The sequence below is a fragment of the Vidua macroura genome, chromosome 1 (genome assembly GCF_024509145.1).
Source record: "Vidua macroura isolate BioBank_ID:100142 chromosome 1, ASM2450914v1, whole genome shotgun sequence".
In the NCBI taxonomy this organism is placed as follows: domain Eukaryota; kingdom Metazoa; phylum Chordata; class Aves; order Passeriformes; family Viduidae; genus Vidua; species Vidua macroura.
The window spans coordinates 133,001,154-133,018,231 of NC_071571.1; the positions used below are offsets into that span (position 1 = coordinate 133,001,154).

The window sequence follows — 17,078 nt, forward strand, 5'->3', positions numbered from 1 at the left end:
GAAGCCCTGTTTCTCCAGACCACATGAAAGAAGAAGATAATAGTGAAATGGCTTTGAATTGCTCAAACAAGGCCATCCACAATGCTAATGATGGGAGGTTAGCCCAGAGAGCAATGTAAGCCACACTTGCACAAACACACAGCATTTCCGCAGTTTAATACTGAGAGCAAATAAGAAATCAAGAACAGTTCTTCTGCTTTTGTGCTCTCAAGCAAAGTAATTGTGAAAATTATTATTTAACATGGTAGGGATGTCTGTGAGCCTTGTCCTTTTGTATTATTTGTCCAGTTTAAATGCAGATAATTGCAATATCATATTAGTATCATTTTGTTAAACATCATTGCCTTTTGACCTCTCAATACTGTTTTCTTTTCCGAAAATCATTAATCTTATACTGGCAAAAGCAGTGGTCTGTTACAACTCCCTGCTCTGCTCTCAGCTTTCCAGCTATGACATAATTTTGAGCAGGCACTGCAAAAAAACGAGCAAGACCTTAGACTGGCCTTGAACAAAATGAAATGAACATCAGTCACATCCACGTAAAATAAAAAAGAAAGGAATAAACCAAGCATCCCAGTGAAATACTTTTTTTGTCCTTGAAACCTGTTGTTCAAAGGTAAAATCCCACATCCAATTACACTGACTTGTATTCTACCAGCTGCATAAGATGCTTCAACTGCTGATTTTAACCTGCCTGATTCGGTGCTGAAGATGGCCCTGGAAGTAGGCAGGTAAGAATACCAAAACTGATATTGTCTAAACAAGCCTGAAGCCAGATTTTTTTTCTAAATTCCAATCCATCTTTCCATTAATTTAGCTCTCTTCTTACCAAAGACTATTTTTTCTGGCCATTTCAATTGATGCTAACCATGTAAATCCTTTAGGAATTAATGGAAGAGAGACATATGTGTTGCCAGACCACAGATGAGCTCATAGCCACACAAGGAAATTAATTAATAAGGAAAGACTGAGCTGCATTAGTTTCAGTCAATTTGCACATTCCAGGGATCACTAGTAAAGTAACTGTTGTCATAATATTTTTTCTTTTAATATTAAAAAGTATTCAGACCACACAGCTGAACCCTGCCCTACAGAATCTTCAAAATTCTGTGCTACAGGATGTGCATCTGTAATTCCATTCACTTGTCTGCTAGACACATGTGCATTACAGGGCATAATTTGGCCCATCATTATGTTTTCCTAACATAAATTAACATTTTTCCCAAGCTACCAAGCCAAACACAACAATAACTATTGCCAGTATCTCTACAGTAAGATCTAAATATAAACTCAGGGTCTATAAGATGCTTACCATAGTGTTGTAATTTGGATCAATACTGAAGGTTGAAGAAGCACTGTACATTTTGGAGAGCTGCCCATCATTCTTTTCTTTGCTTAGAACATCATAAATGGGGTTTGGAGGTTTTTGATCATGTAGAATTTTTTTCTGCTGGCTTTCCAGGCATCGTGGGGCATAATTAACTACTTCAAAAGCCCCAGCATCAGAGTTAAACTTCACTGGCTGGGCAAAAGTCTACAAAAGAAGTTAGGAAAGTTTATGGTACTGTAATAAAGCAACTGTTGTTTAACAAATTACTTTTTATCATATAGAGGCATCCTACAGAATAGAAAATTGCATTATGAGGATTCTTTCTCTTGGGGCCTGAAATAGTAATTTTTCTGCATTCTTGTTTTTGCTGTATAGCTTTCCAAAGCATTCCTACCTTTTTATCTCAGCAATACTTAATTATCAAGAATTGAATTCATTCTAGATCACAGACCATTCTTTTTCACATGTACATAATTTATTCAGTACATTGAAGTCTAGAATACATAATTAACTGTGACTTTAGTGACTGTCCTACAGAGAAGTACTCACCTACAGGATCAGATCTACAGTATTATTCTCCCATTTGTTATTATCAACAATCAAGGCATTAAAATATTAGCAATGAAACTGACCTTTTAAATGTGTGATGCTTTTGAGGAGAATGAATCTGAAGATTTTCATATGTAGGAAAAGTTTGTTACCATACTGTTACTTGTAGGTCAAACAACTACCAAAACCTTTGTCCTGTAGCAAATTTTATTATACATCACTAGTTCAGTCAAATACTGTATAATAGATGAGATGGACTAAACTCCAATTTTGGCCATGCAAATGTGACTTTTGTAAACTCACAAAATCCCACTGCACATGTACACACTAAAACAGATCCATCTTTCATCTTTTAAGCTCTGGTATCAGGTATTTCCCTAAAAGACTATCTTTCAAATTCTCTTACTTGAAATGAAGATAAAAATATGGATGGATTTTAGAGAAGTCATAGAGGATACCCAAGACAGTTATGAATAGTAGATTATGTAGAACTTATGTGCATTATATACTCTATATTATATAGATTATATAAGCATCTCTGCACTCAGCTGGACAACAAGGCATGTTGTATTTAGGTACTCAGGAAACATTGACCACACCTAAACCCAGTGCCAAAACTTATTTTGGCTTTGTTCCAGACAGGATCCCACCTGGTGTTTGCACAGTTGTTGTTCTCCTGCATTTAATAAGAATATTTTATTTGTTCAAGTACTGTATTTTTAATTTCCTTGAACTTTTTCATATATCACATATATGCACACAGACATAACTCATATACATTCTAAATATGTTAAATGCATGCTAGATATAACATAGAAATATACTACAGAACAATTTGATTTTTCTTCACACCTGTATAAGCCCAAAGTAATGAAGTTAGTGTCATCTATTTTGTTGTTTCTGTTTGAAGCCCCCTTGTTGATCAATGTCTTGTAGAACAATGCCCAGAATTGAACCATGTGGCTGCAACATGTTTTTTCAGCATTCCCTACTTATTCCATAATGTGTCACTGTAGAGGCTCAGCCTGGCAAAGCACACAGCATGTGAGAGCATTAAGTGTACGATTAGTGCCTATGACATCAGACCGCCACTGCTCAGGGCCATGCATTGAATTGCATGAGTCTGTTCAGATACCTAACTTCAGCCGTAATCATGGATTGGTTTTTGTTCTCTGACACCTTCTGCCTCTTTTGGCATTAATTTTCTCCAGGGTACTCTGCAGGTTTTAGTGTTTTTTTTTTTCCAGATGTACTGAACAGCATCTAACAAACCTTTCATGTGTAGTATATTTCCCTACGTGCAGACCTCCTCCCAGTTTGCTATGTGCACACTTCATTTACTTTCAAACCTAATTTGTGCTGCTACCAGCTTTAACTGACTAACTGTGCAACCTTAATAGCCTTTAAATGTTTTCTTCCTTCTACATTCCTTCATGTTTTAAACAAAGAAACTGAAGAAAGTACACTAAGAAACAAAGTACTTCAGACTCTTAGGATTCGAAATGCTCTCGCTTATGGGAAAAAAAGCAAACAAAATGCAAATTTCATAATAAAGGGTTTTGTGACTAGATATGATGAGATTGTTTTAGTTTCATATTTTTCAAATTGAAGACTAGGTAAATACAGTATTAGTTTAGCACATATATCTACTTTTATTTAATAATTTGTAACTTACTCTAGATCTAGGGTTTTTTTGATACATATTCTATTTAGCTGAACAGAAAACTGTGGCAATTTTAATGTAGTGAAATGGATGCTAGTGACAATTTTTAAAATGTAAAGTGTATTGCTGTTTTGGGGTCTGACTACCAATCATTTATAAGACAAATATACTAATGGAACAAAAGAACATGCACTGATGGGATAGGAAGATTTAAACTTCATACACTACATACTTGACTAAAAAAGGGGGTTCTAGTTCAGACTTTCGGGGTTTGGATGTAGTTACTCATCCCCAGGGACATCAAAAGACACGCATACTACTTCTATCAGTCAGAGAGTAGCCAGTAGACTTGACACTATAAGGATGCATCTGGAATATTGCATCCAGTTTTGGGTCCCCTGTTCAAGAAGGATATTCACATATTTGATCAAGTCCATCAGAAGACCATTGAGACAGTCAAAGGCTGGAGCACTCACCCCTGAGGAAGAAGCTCTAGGAGGACTAGCAGCAATTTTAGTGTATTTTCAAGGATATTGCTGAACAGATAAAAGCAGGCTTTTTACAGAGGAGTATGGTGGGAGGACAAGAGACCACTTGTCATACACTGAAACAACAGAGGTCTCAACTGGATTATAAGAAAATAGGTGATTTTGGGATGATTAGCACTGGAATAGGCTGTCCAGAGTGGAAACTGCTGTTGGAGGTTTTCAAGACCAACTGCAGAAAGTGCCAAGCAACCTGGAGTCAGTACTAAAGCACTGACCTTGCTTTGAGAAGGAAGCCACACTACAGACCTCCTTGAAGTCGCTTCCAGACAGTGATCTATGATTCTGCACAAATCCCAAATTCCCAAAAGAGCATCTCTCCATCTCTCAAACTATCATACAAAAGCATTTTAGAATAATTTAAACCTTTCTGGAGAAGCTTGTTTACTCAAAAAATCTAGAATGATAAATCAGAATGTTTTTATAAGCATAATAAAAGAAGAGATAATTCCTAATCTTCTTAACCAATCACCACCACAAAAATAAAAGTGACAATGTCATGAGAAAAATCAAATGCAAACACACAAAAAACCACCCCCAGAACCTGATTTCTTGTAGGAAACATTTTCCCAGTTACCATACAGGAGAGAGGATCAGTCAACCCATTTTCCTTTCAGTATCTGAAGAACTTTGGGGCAAAACACTCAATCACTCTCACGCATTACAAGCCACAAAAAATTGCACCAAGAAACTGTTCAGTACCCTTTAGCAAACTTAAAACCTTTCCAGTGGAAGTAAAGTACTGTAACTTCCAGTGGAAGTAAAATCCTGTAACACTTCTCAGGACAATGAGAGAGGTTCATGGCACCACCAATATTCCATCATTGCAATAATGAGGAATCTCTTCGGTGAAGACGCCTACATTAAGGAGTGGATGATAGTCTACACTATAAAGGAAAGGGGAAAAATTATCCATGCCAATCTAATATACTAAGAAATGTCTTTCTTACCCCACATTTGGCAAGTGCTTTTGGCTTTTTACAGACAAGTAAAATACACTAACCAAAGACTAAGTGTAGCATTCTCTTTAGCTTGAGCCAATTTTTGATGCTTTGAAGATAGAAAAGGAAATCTCCAGAGAAATTATACCTCAAGATGTTAAGAAAAAATAAATCAGGTTTGACAGGAGCCTTGAAGCTTGGGGTTCATACATTGTCAATGTAGCACAATAAATAAGATCAAGGACTTGAGAATACCAACAAATAAGAAGTCTACAGATTTTGCAAACTGTTTCACTCACAGGAAATTCTCCTCCCAAAGCCAGTATGACCAATGTAACTCAATGTAGTAATCTCAGCTTCAGAAAAAAAAAATCTCTGAGCAAATAACAAAAAGCTGTTTTCAGACTGTGGTACAGCAATACTATTAAATAAATAAACAAATGCATGTACTTTTTTGACAGCAAAGAAATTTCTTAGCTGTCAAATGCATATTGAATATGGTTTTCAGCTGAAAAATAAACAGAATACATAATTCTGAAACCTGAAGTTATACACTTAACTGAAGGGAAGACAAATTTCTCTCAGTCCTCCCATAACAGAAACCAAAACAGCATCCATCACTATGTTGCCAGGATATCAGACATATAAATCTCACTGTTCTCTGTCTTAACAGTTTTCAGATACACTCAACTTCGGATACAATTAACAAATGTGTAAATATGCTCACATCCCAGACCCAAATAATGTAGTTTGATCCCAAGAGAAACAGAATGACCACAGCTTGGCTGCTTCTTAGGCTAAGGGTGGGAGTGAATAGAGATCTCATCCAGGATCATTGCCAAAACTTCCTTAAGAAGGGTATATGTATGTAATAAATAAATGTCAGTGAGAGTCCACAGCAGAAAAGAATTTGAGCAGCTCTACGAAATGCCTGGAAAAATTCACATGACACATGGTCAGTGCAAAATCTCCCATTGACTTTAATGAGTCCAGGATTTCCCTTCTGTTGATGAGTAAGATAGAAGTCATAATCACACATCACAATCTAATTAAGAGAGAAGAACATTTAGAGTAAACACACTATTAATAAGGAATGTAGTCAGGAATGTTTCCTTCAATGTCAAATACATGATGCAAGTTTTAGTCCTAGGTAAATCTCAATGTAACATGCATGGGAAGGCCTTACTTCTGTCAAAGCCTTTTTAAGGGAGGTTGTATTGGCAACGGTAGCCTCCCTCCTCATACCTGGAAAAGACAAGAGGAAACTAATGAGCATGCTCTGATGCCTTGAATTGATGATTTGATGCATGGAATTATTCAAAGTTATCTTCAAAGCAGTGAAGGGCCTGAACTGTGCAGCAGTGGATTGCTTTTTTGCTTTCTGCCCTTTCTGTAATCTGCAACTCAGATCAAGCAAGATTTTATTTGTGACAGCACTAGGTTTTCAGGACTATTTGGTCTTCAGAAAGACCAATTGGTCTGAGCTTTGTTACTTAATTGTTTTCAGAATCATCACCTGCATCAAATGCTGGACCCCAGATGACCTGGAGTAGAGCTTTTACAGTGAGAACAATGTTTAAAAGAAATATTCTTGAAATCTAAAGTTGATAAAATTATGGTCACTTAGAAGATTTCTGCTGCAAGGGAAACCAACAACCAGGGACTCGCCACCAAATTGTCATCTCCTGAATGTGCATCAACTGAAGCAGAAGGTAGCACTTTTTTCTCTAGTGCAACTCCTTGAGGTTGCAAAGAGAAGGAGAGTGCCTTCCTCAGGATCACTGGTAACTGGAAAATGACAGGTAAGACCCAGCATGGACTTGGGATGGAATAAGTAGCAAGCAGCTTGTAGAGTCTAGGAGAAACAAGTTGACATTACTGTGCTTGCCTTCAACACTGAGCTGGATGGCAATTTCTTACTTCTGTATTTTCATTCCTGACTAAACATAACCTTGGATGATTTTAATACATGGATCAGATATTCAAATTCTAGCCTGAACTCCTAGAACTGGAAATGTGTCCAGGCCAATGTTTCTCTTAAATCTTTCCTTTTACATTAGTTACTAAGGAAGGTGTAACTCATTTGTGTGTCATGTAATTGGTTTCTGCTACTGTGAAATCACTGTACTACTGGCAAAAAGTGCCCTCCTGAGATTTTTTGTATTATGTATTTCAGAAATACTTTCTGTAAATTACACTTTATTACAGTATATAGCTCTTTGGAGTACCTAGATATTTATATCAGATTACATTGAATGTCATTGTAACAAGAGGATCATTTAAGGGATACACTGTAAATCAAAGCAAAAAAAAAAAAAAAAAAAAAAAAAAACACATTAAAAACCTGCTGCTGTTATAGCAAGTCCCCAGTGATACAATTTTCCATATGCTAATGGTGTATTATAAATCAATGCAGAAGCAGTCCCTTAAAATAAGCATATGCTCCCCCTCATTTCTTATATCAAGTCTCACAATATTTTCAGTTTAACTTGTTGCCTAACTACTAGCACACCTGGGTAATACTGTTCCCAGGCAACAGTGTATAAGCACAACAAGAATAAAGCAATGGAAATTTCAATGCACTGTTTTAGTAGAAACCTTCTGAGAAGGAGAGGGAAATCAGGAATGTAAGGTATTCAAACCACAGAACTCAAGCCATTAACAAAACTTAATCCTGAAGAGGATAAATCTTTAGGAAAAGATCAAAGAGAAAATAAAACCAATTATGAGAACATTACAGTTTAAAATAGCTAATAAAGCATCTGTTTGCATGAAGATATGTAAATATGTGGAAGAGAGACCATGCATCATCTTAGAAACCTACCAAGATTACCAGCATAAAACAGTGTTTACTCAGGAGTGACTGTGAACTATTTTCTGTGGGCTTCCAGAGCCGCCAGGAGTGCCTGGACAATTGCTGCAGTCCAGAGCTGCTGAGCTGCGCCAGGACTGTGGGCTGAGGAGCCCTCTGAGGCCAAAGAGAATTTTGGCCTCTAACAGATGTCCTGAAATTTGTGTATGTCCAAGGAGATCAAGAGACTAAAAAGGCTGAACTTCTTACCCTCTTCATCCTCTGCAATTTGGAGAAAACTTGAAGCATTGTTTCCAAATAAGCAGCAAAGGCATGGCGGATGGTATTCCTGTGCTAAGAACAATCTGGCACAATGGAAGGAGGCCTGGGTTTAAAACCTAAGTACTTAGGCTTGGACTTAGGCAGATATCCTAAGGCAGCTGTTGGGCAGGGGTTGGTGGAGTTGAGGTGTTGGGGAAAGAAAAAAAAACAGCCCTCTTACCACACGTTTTGTATCATGTGTGTCTCTCTAGCTTTGCCTACTCTTCAGAATCTTGCAGTGTGGTGAAAGCACGTAAAGACTGAGCTCCTGGAAGAAGTCAGTATCGATGCTGTGCACAAAACTCACACTCTGACACAGAGTTAATACTTCCAGATTCTATTTTAGGATTAAAAATTGGAATGAGGAGCCCATTCTACCATCCTTAGTAGTGCAATTTCCATGTTGTGTATATTTACACAAATCTATGATGTGGCTTAGAGACAGCTATGTGTGGCTCAATTAAGTAAGCCAAATCATTCAGTTCTGAATCACAACTGAACTTTTTTCATTAGTGACTTCACCAAGCCACTTTGTAGCTCCTTTGAGGTCCAAGAAGCATCAAGAAATATTCTGCTCTCTCCTAACGCTGGCAGTGGTTCCTACCAAGCAAACTGTAGAATGGACCTATGTTCTTGTAGTGTAGCCTGTTGGACTGCAGTGCCTTAGGAAGGGAACAGGCTGTGGGACAACTCTGTGGCATATCAGGAGCCACAAGTGACCCTGTGGAAAGGCCTGTGCCACCTGACAAGGGATTTGAGTGTAAGGTGTCAGGGCCAAGACTACTAAGATGAAATTGGATGAGGTTGCCACATTGAAGGAGCAGGACTGTACATGTGACTCTCAATAGAGTGTGGGGAACTAGGCTAGTTGATAGAGAAAAGGAGCAAAATACAGGAGAACTGGTTAAATACAAGGTCTAGCTGCAGGTCTAACTGATGGTCTAACTATAACTGAACCAGCACACAGAATACAGTGTAAGGCTGCATCCTTCTGGCTGCAAATGGGAGAGGAAGAGGAGGGAAGTGCCAACTTTGAAACCTTCTGAACCATGAGGAGAAAGAGCTGTTTCTTGAGCTAAAATGTTAATTAATCACTGAATACATTGCCAGAAAACTGTAAAAGGACAAACTTTTGTTATGTCATCATGTTGTGACACTGTAATAGAAGTGGACACCTTTTAAGAAACTATTTATGTGTCTTTTTCATTTCCTATTCATATTATTTTAGTGCACTGCTATTTAAATGCATAAATTATTAATTATGTAAGTTTAAATACATAAATAACCTAGGGATCTTGGTGGACAACAAGCTTTCCATGAGCCAGCAGTGTGTCCCTGTGGCCAAGAAGGCCTGGTGTACATTAGGAAGAGGACTGCCAGCAGGTCAAGGGCTCTTCAGTACATGGGAGACATGGAGCTCCTTGAGTGATCCAGCAGAGGGCTACAAAAATGATTAAGGGACTGGAGCAACTCTTTTATGAGGAAAGGCTGAAGGAGCTGGACAAGTTCAGCTTCAAGAAGAGACAAATAAGAGAGGCCCTTATCAATGTCTATCAGTAAATGAAGGGAGGATGATGCCAGGCTCTGCTCAGGGGTGCCAAGCAATAGGACAAGAGGCAACAAGCAGAGTGTGATGCACAGGAAGTTCCACCTGAACACAAGGAAGAACTCCTTTACTGTGTGGGTGACTGAGCACTGGAACAGGCTGCCCTGAGAGGTGGTGGGGTCCCCCTCACTGGAGATATTCAAGAACCATCTGGACACAATCCTGTGCCACGTGTTCTGGGATGACCCTGCTTGAGCAGGGAGGTTGGACCAGATGACCCACTGTGCTCCCTTCCAACATGACCCATTCTGTGATTCTGTAAATTAGCAAGAGAACATCTGTCCCCAGAAGTCCAGATAACTGGGCTATTCTTACTGATAATAACACTGAGCAGTAAGGGTTGCTACCATTAAAATTCAGATATATGGCAAAACATAAAATTTTCCAAGATGGATTAAGTTACTCTTAATCTTAGTAAGGCATTTCTTGTATTTTCCAAGGGATTTCTGTAAGGTACTTACCGGAAGACTCAAAAATTCATTAAAGAAATCCACAAGCATATCATCTGTGGCTAAGCATTCTTCCTATAGAGAGATAAAACCACAAAGCATGGCTTGTAATAATCTGCACTAATATTTAAATGCATTATTGCCTCAAACAATATTTTTTCCATGAGATATGACATGGAAGATTTTGCAAAAATATTATTTCCCATTTTTGAGAATATAGTCATTGCATCACTGTTACATTCTAGCCATTGCACACTGCCAAAGTCCTTAGCAATTTAAAATGCACACATGAAGGTGAATCCTTTACCAGTGAATTTACAGATAAAGCCATCAACCAAACAGCTTCTAGATGCTGAAACTTTTGAAAAAAATGTGCATAAGCTAACAGTCTAGAAATTCCCCATATTGTACCTTTCTGTCTTGCACTTGGGAAGAAGGACAGTATGATATTTCACCAGGGCCACCTTCTGCTCTCACACTGCTGCTTGGGGATATTTGGGGACTAAAAGGGAGTACACTAACCTATAATTTGGCTCAGCAAGCAAGCGGTGTATGCCATACTTTGAATCTGACAGAACTGGGAGGCTTTCTGTTGTCCTCATCAGAAGTGAAGACTGCATCTGCAGGTGTTTTTGTATCCTTTCTGATGCCTGCATTTTAAATCCTGCTAACATGACACAAAAACTGTAGACCAGAAGTTCAATCTTTTTGCTGTTGACAAATCCAAAATTATGGCTCCAAGTCTTACTTTTACTGACTCAGTATCTCCACCATCCCATTTCAATTCAACAGAGGGTATTATTCCACTGGTCTTCAGATATGTGTCTTCAGTATAATGAAGACAAATAATTTTTACTAGTTTCATTTTCCTAAATGTTCTATAATTTCAGCCTTACAAGGCAAGGAGAATGAACTTAAATTTAATGTATTTGCCAACAGAAGCAACGGTGTTGCAACACAAATCTTTTTTCTCTTTCTCAAGTTGATAGCACTGAATTGTGGTAGTGAGGAATAGCATTAAAGAGAGGTTATGCAGAGTGTACAGGCAGGCAGTATCTTGATCCATACTCCAGTGGTCTAACCTAAATACAGATAGCTTGTGCTCAGATAAGGAGGAAATCTGAGATAACATGCATGACAAGTCAGGACTAGACCCGATGGTGTTTGTCTGGCCCTAGTCTGCCAGCATTTATTCCTTAGCACTTGTGGTTGCTGTGGTGACTAATACAGCACAGGCAAGGTAGCCCAAGCTCATTCCTAGAAAATGCTGCCAGCGCTGAAATCAAGGCTCTCATGCCTTATTCGGATCACAGGCCCGTGGTCCAATGCAACTGCAGTGCCATGGACTTAGAGATGTTTGGGCACTGCTTAAATAGAGGAATTTACCAACGTGTCTAAACCATTTTGAAATCAAGAGAGAATCCTCTCACTAATGTCAATAGGCAATCAAATCCAGAAATATGAATTCTGCAAGTGTTAACACAACTAGGAAAATTAATTAGAAACAAGCTATAGTCAGCCTCATGTTTGGTTTGACACTGACAAGGATGAATATTAAGATAGGACTAGATATGATAATACATGATGAAAATATTTTATTGTTTCAAATGACTTATTAAAACCAATTAATGTATTACTGGCTGAAGTATAAGCTCTTTAGAAATATGCAGGTAACACATTTTTAATTTCCCAAGGATATAATTCTCTGTAGTCCCATAAAACAACAGGAAATGTAAACACAGTGATTAATAGATAAAATGCTTATGATCTTATTAATGTGTGCTTTATTACTTACTATATCTACACATTATATACTTTCCTCTGGTTTTTGGAGAGATTTTTGCAGACAGCCTTATTTTCATTTGAATTCAGTTGCATTTTCTTATGTGCACATTATAGGTTAGGGAGTTGCATGTACAATACTATAGCTTAGATTTTTGTGCCAGAAAGCATTTGGTTTCATTTCTTACTATGTCACTTCTCCTGCAGCACAGTCTAAATTATGACTAGAAAAAGCTGCCTTAGAATTGCAACTGAAGGTTAAGGCGTGCTAAATTGGTCCAAAACTTGTGCTTTTGTTGTTCTGTTTATGGTAATAAACACTATAAATAAAACAGTATCTAGAGATTCCCAAAAGCAATATCAACACATTGATACTTTAAAATACACGGTAAGTGCCCAAAAGGCACTAAGTTACAAAGGCATCCAAAGCAGGGAATAGGCAAACACCACCTGAGCTGCAGCAGTAAACATGTCATTTCTTATGAGGTAACAGACAAACGTATATACCTTTCAAACAAGAAGGAAAACATCAGGGAAATCCTACAATGAGCTATGAGCAAAGGGCAAAAAAGGCAAAGTAAGGAGATTGTTAAACCTGTCATGTTGAATCTTCCAGTTGTTTGTTTCCTTCCTTCATCCAAATTCACTTTCATTTCCATCTTTATTCTCCACAGCCTCCTGTTACTTTTTTTTCTAATTATTTTCAAACTAAGTATTTTGTCTGACAAAATTTTAAGAAATTGCTCAGTAATCTATACTTACAAAAAAGAAATAAGAAAATAGACAATGGTTTCCAAATTATTTTTTTTTTTTGCTTTTTTGGCTCCATAGCTGCATGATGAAGATATTGACTAAGCCTTATAAGCATACTTACTAATATTTCTTCTGTTATACACGGAGGTTCTGAAAAGAAGATAATAAATATCATATGTTATCCAAGCAGTGCAGTTAATCTGGTTCAACGACAATACAACAAAAAGTAGTGAGGCATGACAACCCTCCTGGGTATTCCGAAACAAAATAACTTGGTCTGAAGAAATAAAATAAACTAAGAATATGCTGTAATGTTGACCCATGCAAAGATTAACTATTAAAAGAATTATTTAAATAGAAATCAAGTATTTTTAAAATATATTATTTCTTATACATATCAGTTAACTTCATGTCAGCTTTCCTCTGCAAAATTGATTAACTAGAAGCTTGGTGAAAATACAGATTTATATGAGACTGTCAAAGCTTTGAACAGCAAATATTACAAATCATGTGATAAAATTAAAAAGATACAATTGTGTTCCCGAATAATCAACTCTCATTCATTCTAGGATAATATCCTGTCTTTAGTGATGCCATCTGAGGGGAGTAAAGTTCCCTCTTCGGAGTGATGGGTTCTGCCGGGCAAGTTTACACCCGTCAGTTCAAAATGCCCCTCTTTTGTGCCACCGTCTCTGTACCCGAGGCCGCCACCGTGGGGCCCGAGCCCCTGCGACACGGAGCCGGCCCAGCCCTGCGGGGACAGTGCCACGTACCGGTGGTGAGCCTCTTGGAGCGCATCCTGGCTCCGGCACCGCAGCCGCCCCGGCCGTGCCTGCTCAGGTGAGACCAGCGTGAGATCCCTCTCCCAGGTGAGACCTGCTCAGGGGAGCGGCGGGAGCAGCTCCTGCCCAGGTGAGATCCCGGGGAGCGGCGGGAGCAGCTCCTGCCCAGGTGAGATCCCGGGGAGCGGCGGGAGCAGCGCCGGGGCCGCCGGGCCCGGCCGGGGCCTGTGGCCGCCGCGCCGTTGCCATGGCGCTGCAAACGCGGCCCGGGCAGCGCCCAGCCCGGCACCGTGCTCCCTCAGGGAGGACGGTCCCAAAGGAGATCCCTGAGAAGCAGAAATCTGAGGATTCTTGTAGCCAGAATGAAACGAAACACTCCCAGAATGTTAGTTTCTGCCTTGGCTCCGGCATGTAAGAAAAAGTCACGTTTCTGGTGGGGTCAGCGAAAGCTGTGTGCAAAGAAGGAATTCAGGGTCCTATACGAGGATTTCAGAGGGATTTAGGTGTTTCACAACTGGGATCTGAAAACCATCCTACCTAGCAAGTAACTTATCCTAGAACTGCATAAATCCTTCAGGATTTTTTGAAAGTTCACTCAAAGGTTCTCTGCAGCTGCTTGTTTCCAGACCAGCGCTGCTTTTAGTAGCTTGGCAAAAATCCCGCTGGGATCAGTTGTACAAGATGTCATGGATGCAAGGTACATGAAGGGCTCCTTTGAGAAGCCTAATCCATCAGCTGGACTCGGGAAGTGCCCAAAAGGCACAAAGACCTTACCGTTCCCAGAAAACTATCATTTGTGCCCCCTTTCACAGAGCAGGGTAGTATATCCAGTTGTAACACTCAGCTGTGAAAAAAAAGTTTTAACTTGTACATGACTTTGGTGGAATCCATGGTAAGTAAAAACAGAACAAATAGACATGCCCAGAGACTGCAGCTTAAAGTCCAAAAGCTGATGAGTGTTAATAATGAGCAAGCACCAAATCTGTTACCACAGAAGCAGGGAAAATGGCTTCATCTCCTGGAAACACATGATATTTTGCACCCTCTACTCCAGTTGTGCATTCCCACTCTGGGGGATACCTGCCCAAACACAATCACTGGTCTAGTTGCTAAATGCCAAAATAATGCTTGTAATTGTCTTAATGGAATATTGTTAGCTGTGTGATTAGCTTTTAAGGATGGGTTGGGTTGGGTGGGAGGGGTGGGGAGGGGGTCTTCCTTAAGGGGACAATAGTATTTCCAAAGACCTAAAAGATAAGCTGGGTAAGTGTTCTTCAAAACATTTCTGGCAAATGTTTCATATATATATATATATATATCTGAAGAGCATATTCAACAGAAGTAAAGAATAAAATACGAAGATTCAGACAAGTTAGCTATGGACAATTTAAATATTAGTATTCTGATGAAGTATTAGCTGTTCTTACATTCTCTGTATGCAGACTCTATTCAATAAGACATGACAAACATTAAGTTAACATTGAATTTCCTAGTGCTGTGTATCAGGACATATTCTATTGTCACTATGAAATATTTCAAATAGGTATACTTAATGTAAGAGAATTTTACTATATGTAAGAGAAATATGCAAAACAGTCCATAAAATGCAAAGTTAAACCTTTCCAACAAGTAAAAGAATTGCACTCCATTGTGTTATGGGCCTGGATTGTCTCATAACCAAATGAGACATTCAATATGATTAAAATGTTTAAGCTAATGTTCATTCCCCTCATTTTCTCCCTGCCCCTCTTTCTTTCTGATGTAGGTATAAACATAGTCTGCAGTGTATAATTTTCTCCTAAACTTCCCCAATTGCTTGCAACTTTTGAAGAAAAAAACAGAAACATTATGAATTACCCTTTTTTTTTTTAATTAGAAGTGGAAGCTACAAGACAGCTCAGAAACAACTGAAGTTTGGAAGTGAGTCAATTAATAAAAATAACATTTAAAAAGGTCATTTTCCTATCCTTCTGTCATCGGGTATATTTTGTCATAAAACTGTTGGGTCATTGTGCTGTTTCAATGTACTTCAAAGATTACATTTAGGATTAAGCTAACCAGAAAATATACATTGTATTTTTCATGGAGAATCTATTAGCAGTCATCATCACTTTTTAATTGTCTTCGTTAACAACACACATTCAGGTCAAATACCTTGTGTGTGTGCATTCCAGTCCTGATTTTACATTGCCAGTTAAAAGTTCACCAGCTAGCGAAGCTGAGATATAAAGATCAAGCTCATTTTTCTCCTTTTTGACATTTTTCTTTCCATGCTCTTATTTTATTTTTTTATTATTATTATTATTTAGCTTAGCAGACCTGCAGGCCTACAGGGTGTTTCATAAATATAGTCAAAGCTGTGATCTATCCCAAGAAGCATCGTACCCTGTAGTAAAGATGAATGGCTAGGCAGGATGGGGAATAAGTTCTAGAAAAGGAGATACCCTAAAATATTAGACAAAAGAAATAAAACCCACTAAAAGTAGGCTTTAAATTGTTAGAAATTTTAGAAAATGGTAATCTATCAGAAGGCCATCACAGGAAGAGGCTGCACTGGAAGACAGATGGAAGGAAAACATCAATTGGTCCACTTCATACCTGCTGGCATTTCTCTCCTCTGCTTATTTATGAAGAACCATTTGGACAGCTGAACTTTCAGTCAAGATTTTAATCTGTCCTCCACAAATCTCTGGAATTTATGCTTTCAGCCATTTGTCTGTCAGGGTAAGGATTTCAAAATATTATCCAGGCAAAGTAGATCAAAACTTCTGAGACAACTTTGCCCTCAAGAACCACATGTATAAGCTATGCCAGCTTGCTGGATGAACAAGCTTCCTTGGAACTCAGGTACAGACAAAACATAAACTGGATTGCTTTACTAAATCCAAATGCACACTTGTGTTTGTAGGTGCTAACTTGTGCTTGATTCCTGGCAGTGGTCATAGTGAAGTCATTAATTTTCATATAATTAATTATGCATTCAAAAGGTAGCAAATACTCATAACAAAAATGCAGATACAGCTCTAGAGAGATACTCAGGGACACCTATTTATTTTCCATAGAAACACCCTGTCTCATATATAAGTGAGCATTTCTTGCTGTGATACCTTTAATACCCAAATATTTTTACAGAAATCTGACTTCAATTGAATGTAACTACCGTTTCTTTTTCAGATGATTACCACAGAGATTTTAGTTTTGCATTTGGTAGCTGCAATCACATGCACTGAAAACAGGTGCTAGGAAACCTATTTAAATATTGACTGCAGAAGTGCCAAAGTGGGAGTCAGATCACAAGAGAGAAGCACAAGTCCAGTGTCAGCTGGCCCTATAAATGCCTTAAATTATTCTTTTGGCAGAAACACAGAGGCTGCCTGTCGTGATGGTACGGCCTCTGTATTGAATCTGACAGTCCCAGTTTACAGGCACAGTTTAATGCAATTCTGTCAGAAAAAAATAGTGCAAACACCTGAGGAAACTGTTATTTGAAATATAAGCAGTCAAAAGAATTGGAAAAGGAGAGAAATAATATTCCTGAAGATAGTCTAGGTTAAAAGCAAGTGCTT

General features: G+C 38.5%; 1 protein-coding gene and 1 long non-coding RNA gene across 4 annotated transcripts in view; one reads left to right on the forward strand and one right to left on the reverse strand.

The window, feature by feature from the left end:
• The window catches only part of RGS22 (regulator of G protein signaling 22), a 61,639-nt gene extending 47,954 nt beyond the window's left edge, over positions 1-13,685 (reverse strand). For all 3 annotated transcript variants that reach the window (XM_053996143.1, XM_053996153.1, XM_053996134.1), the window contains exons 1-4: positions 13,504-13,685; positions 12,852-12,880; positions 10,208-10,270; positions 1,313-1,534 (exon numbers count right to left, since the gene is read on the reverse strand). In XM_053996143.1, coding sequence (XP_053852118.1) covers positions 1,313-1,534; positions 10,208-10,270; positions 12,852-12,880; positions 13,504-13,528 — 339 coding nt within the window. In that variant the 5' untranslated portion in view covers positions 13,529-13,685. The remainder of the gene's footprint in view (positions 1-1,312; positions 1,535-10,207; positions 10,271-12,851; positions 12,881-13,503) is intronic.
• Positions 13,686-13,799: 114 nt separating this feature from the next.
• LOC128817562 (uncharacterized) lies at positions 13,800-15,431 on the forward strand. Its single transcript, XR_008440235.1, has 3 exons — positions 13,800-14,209; positions 14,325-14,404; positions 15,278-15,431. It is a non-coding gene; the product is annotated as an uncharacterized LOC128817562 (long non-coding RNA).
• The last annotated feature ends 1,647 nt before the right edge of the window (positions 15,432-17,078 follow it).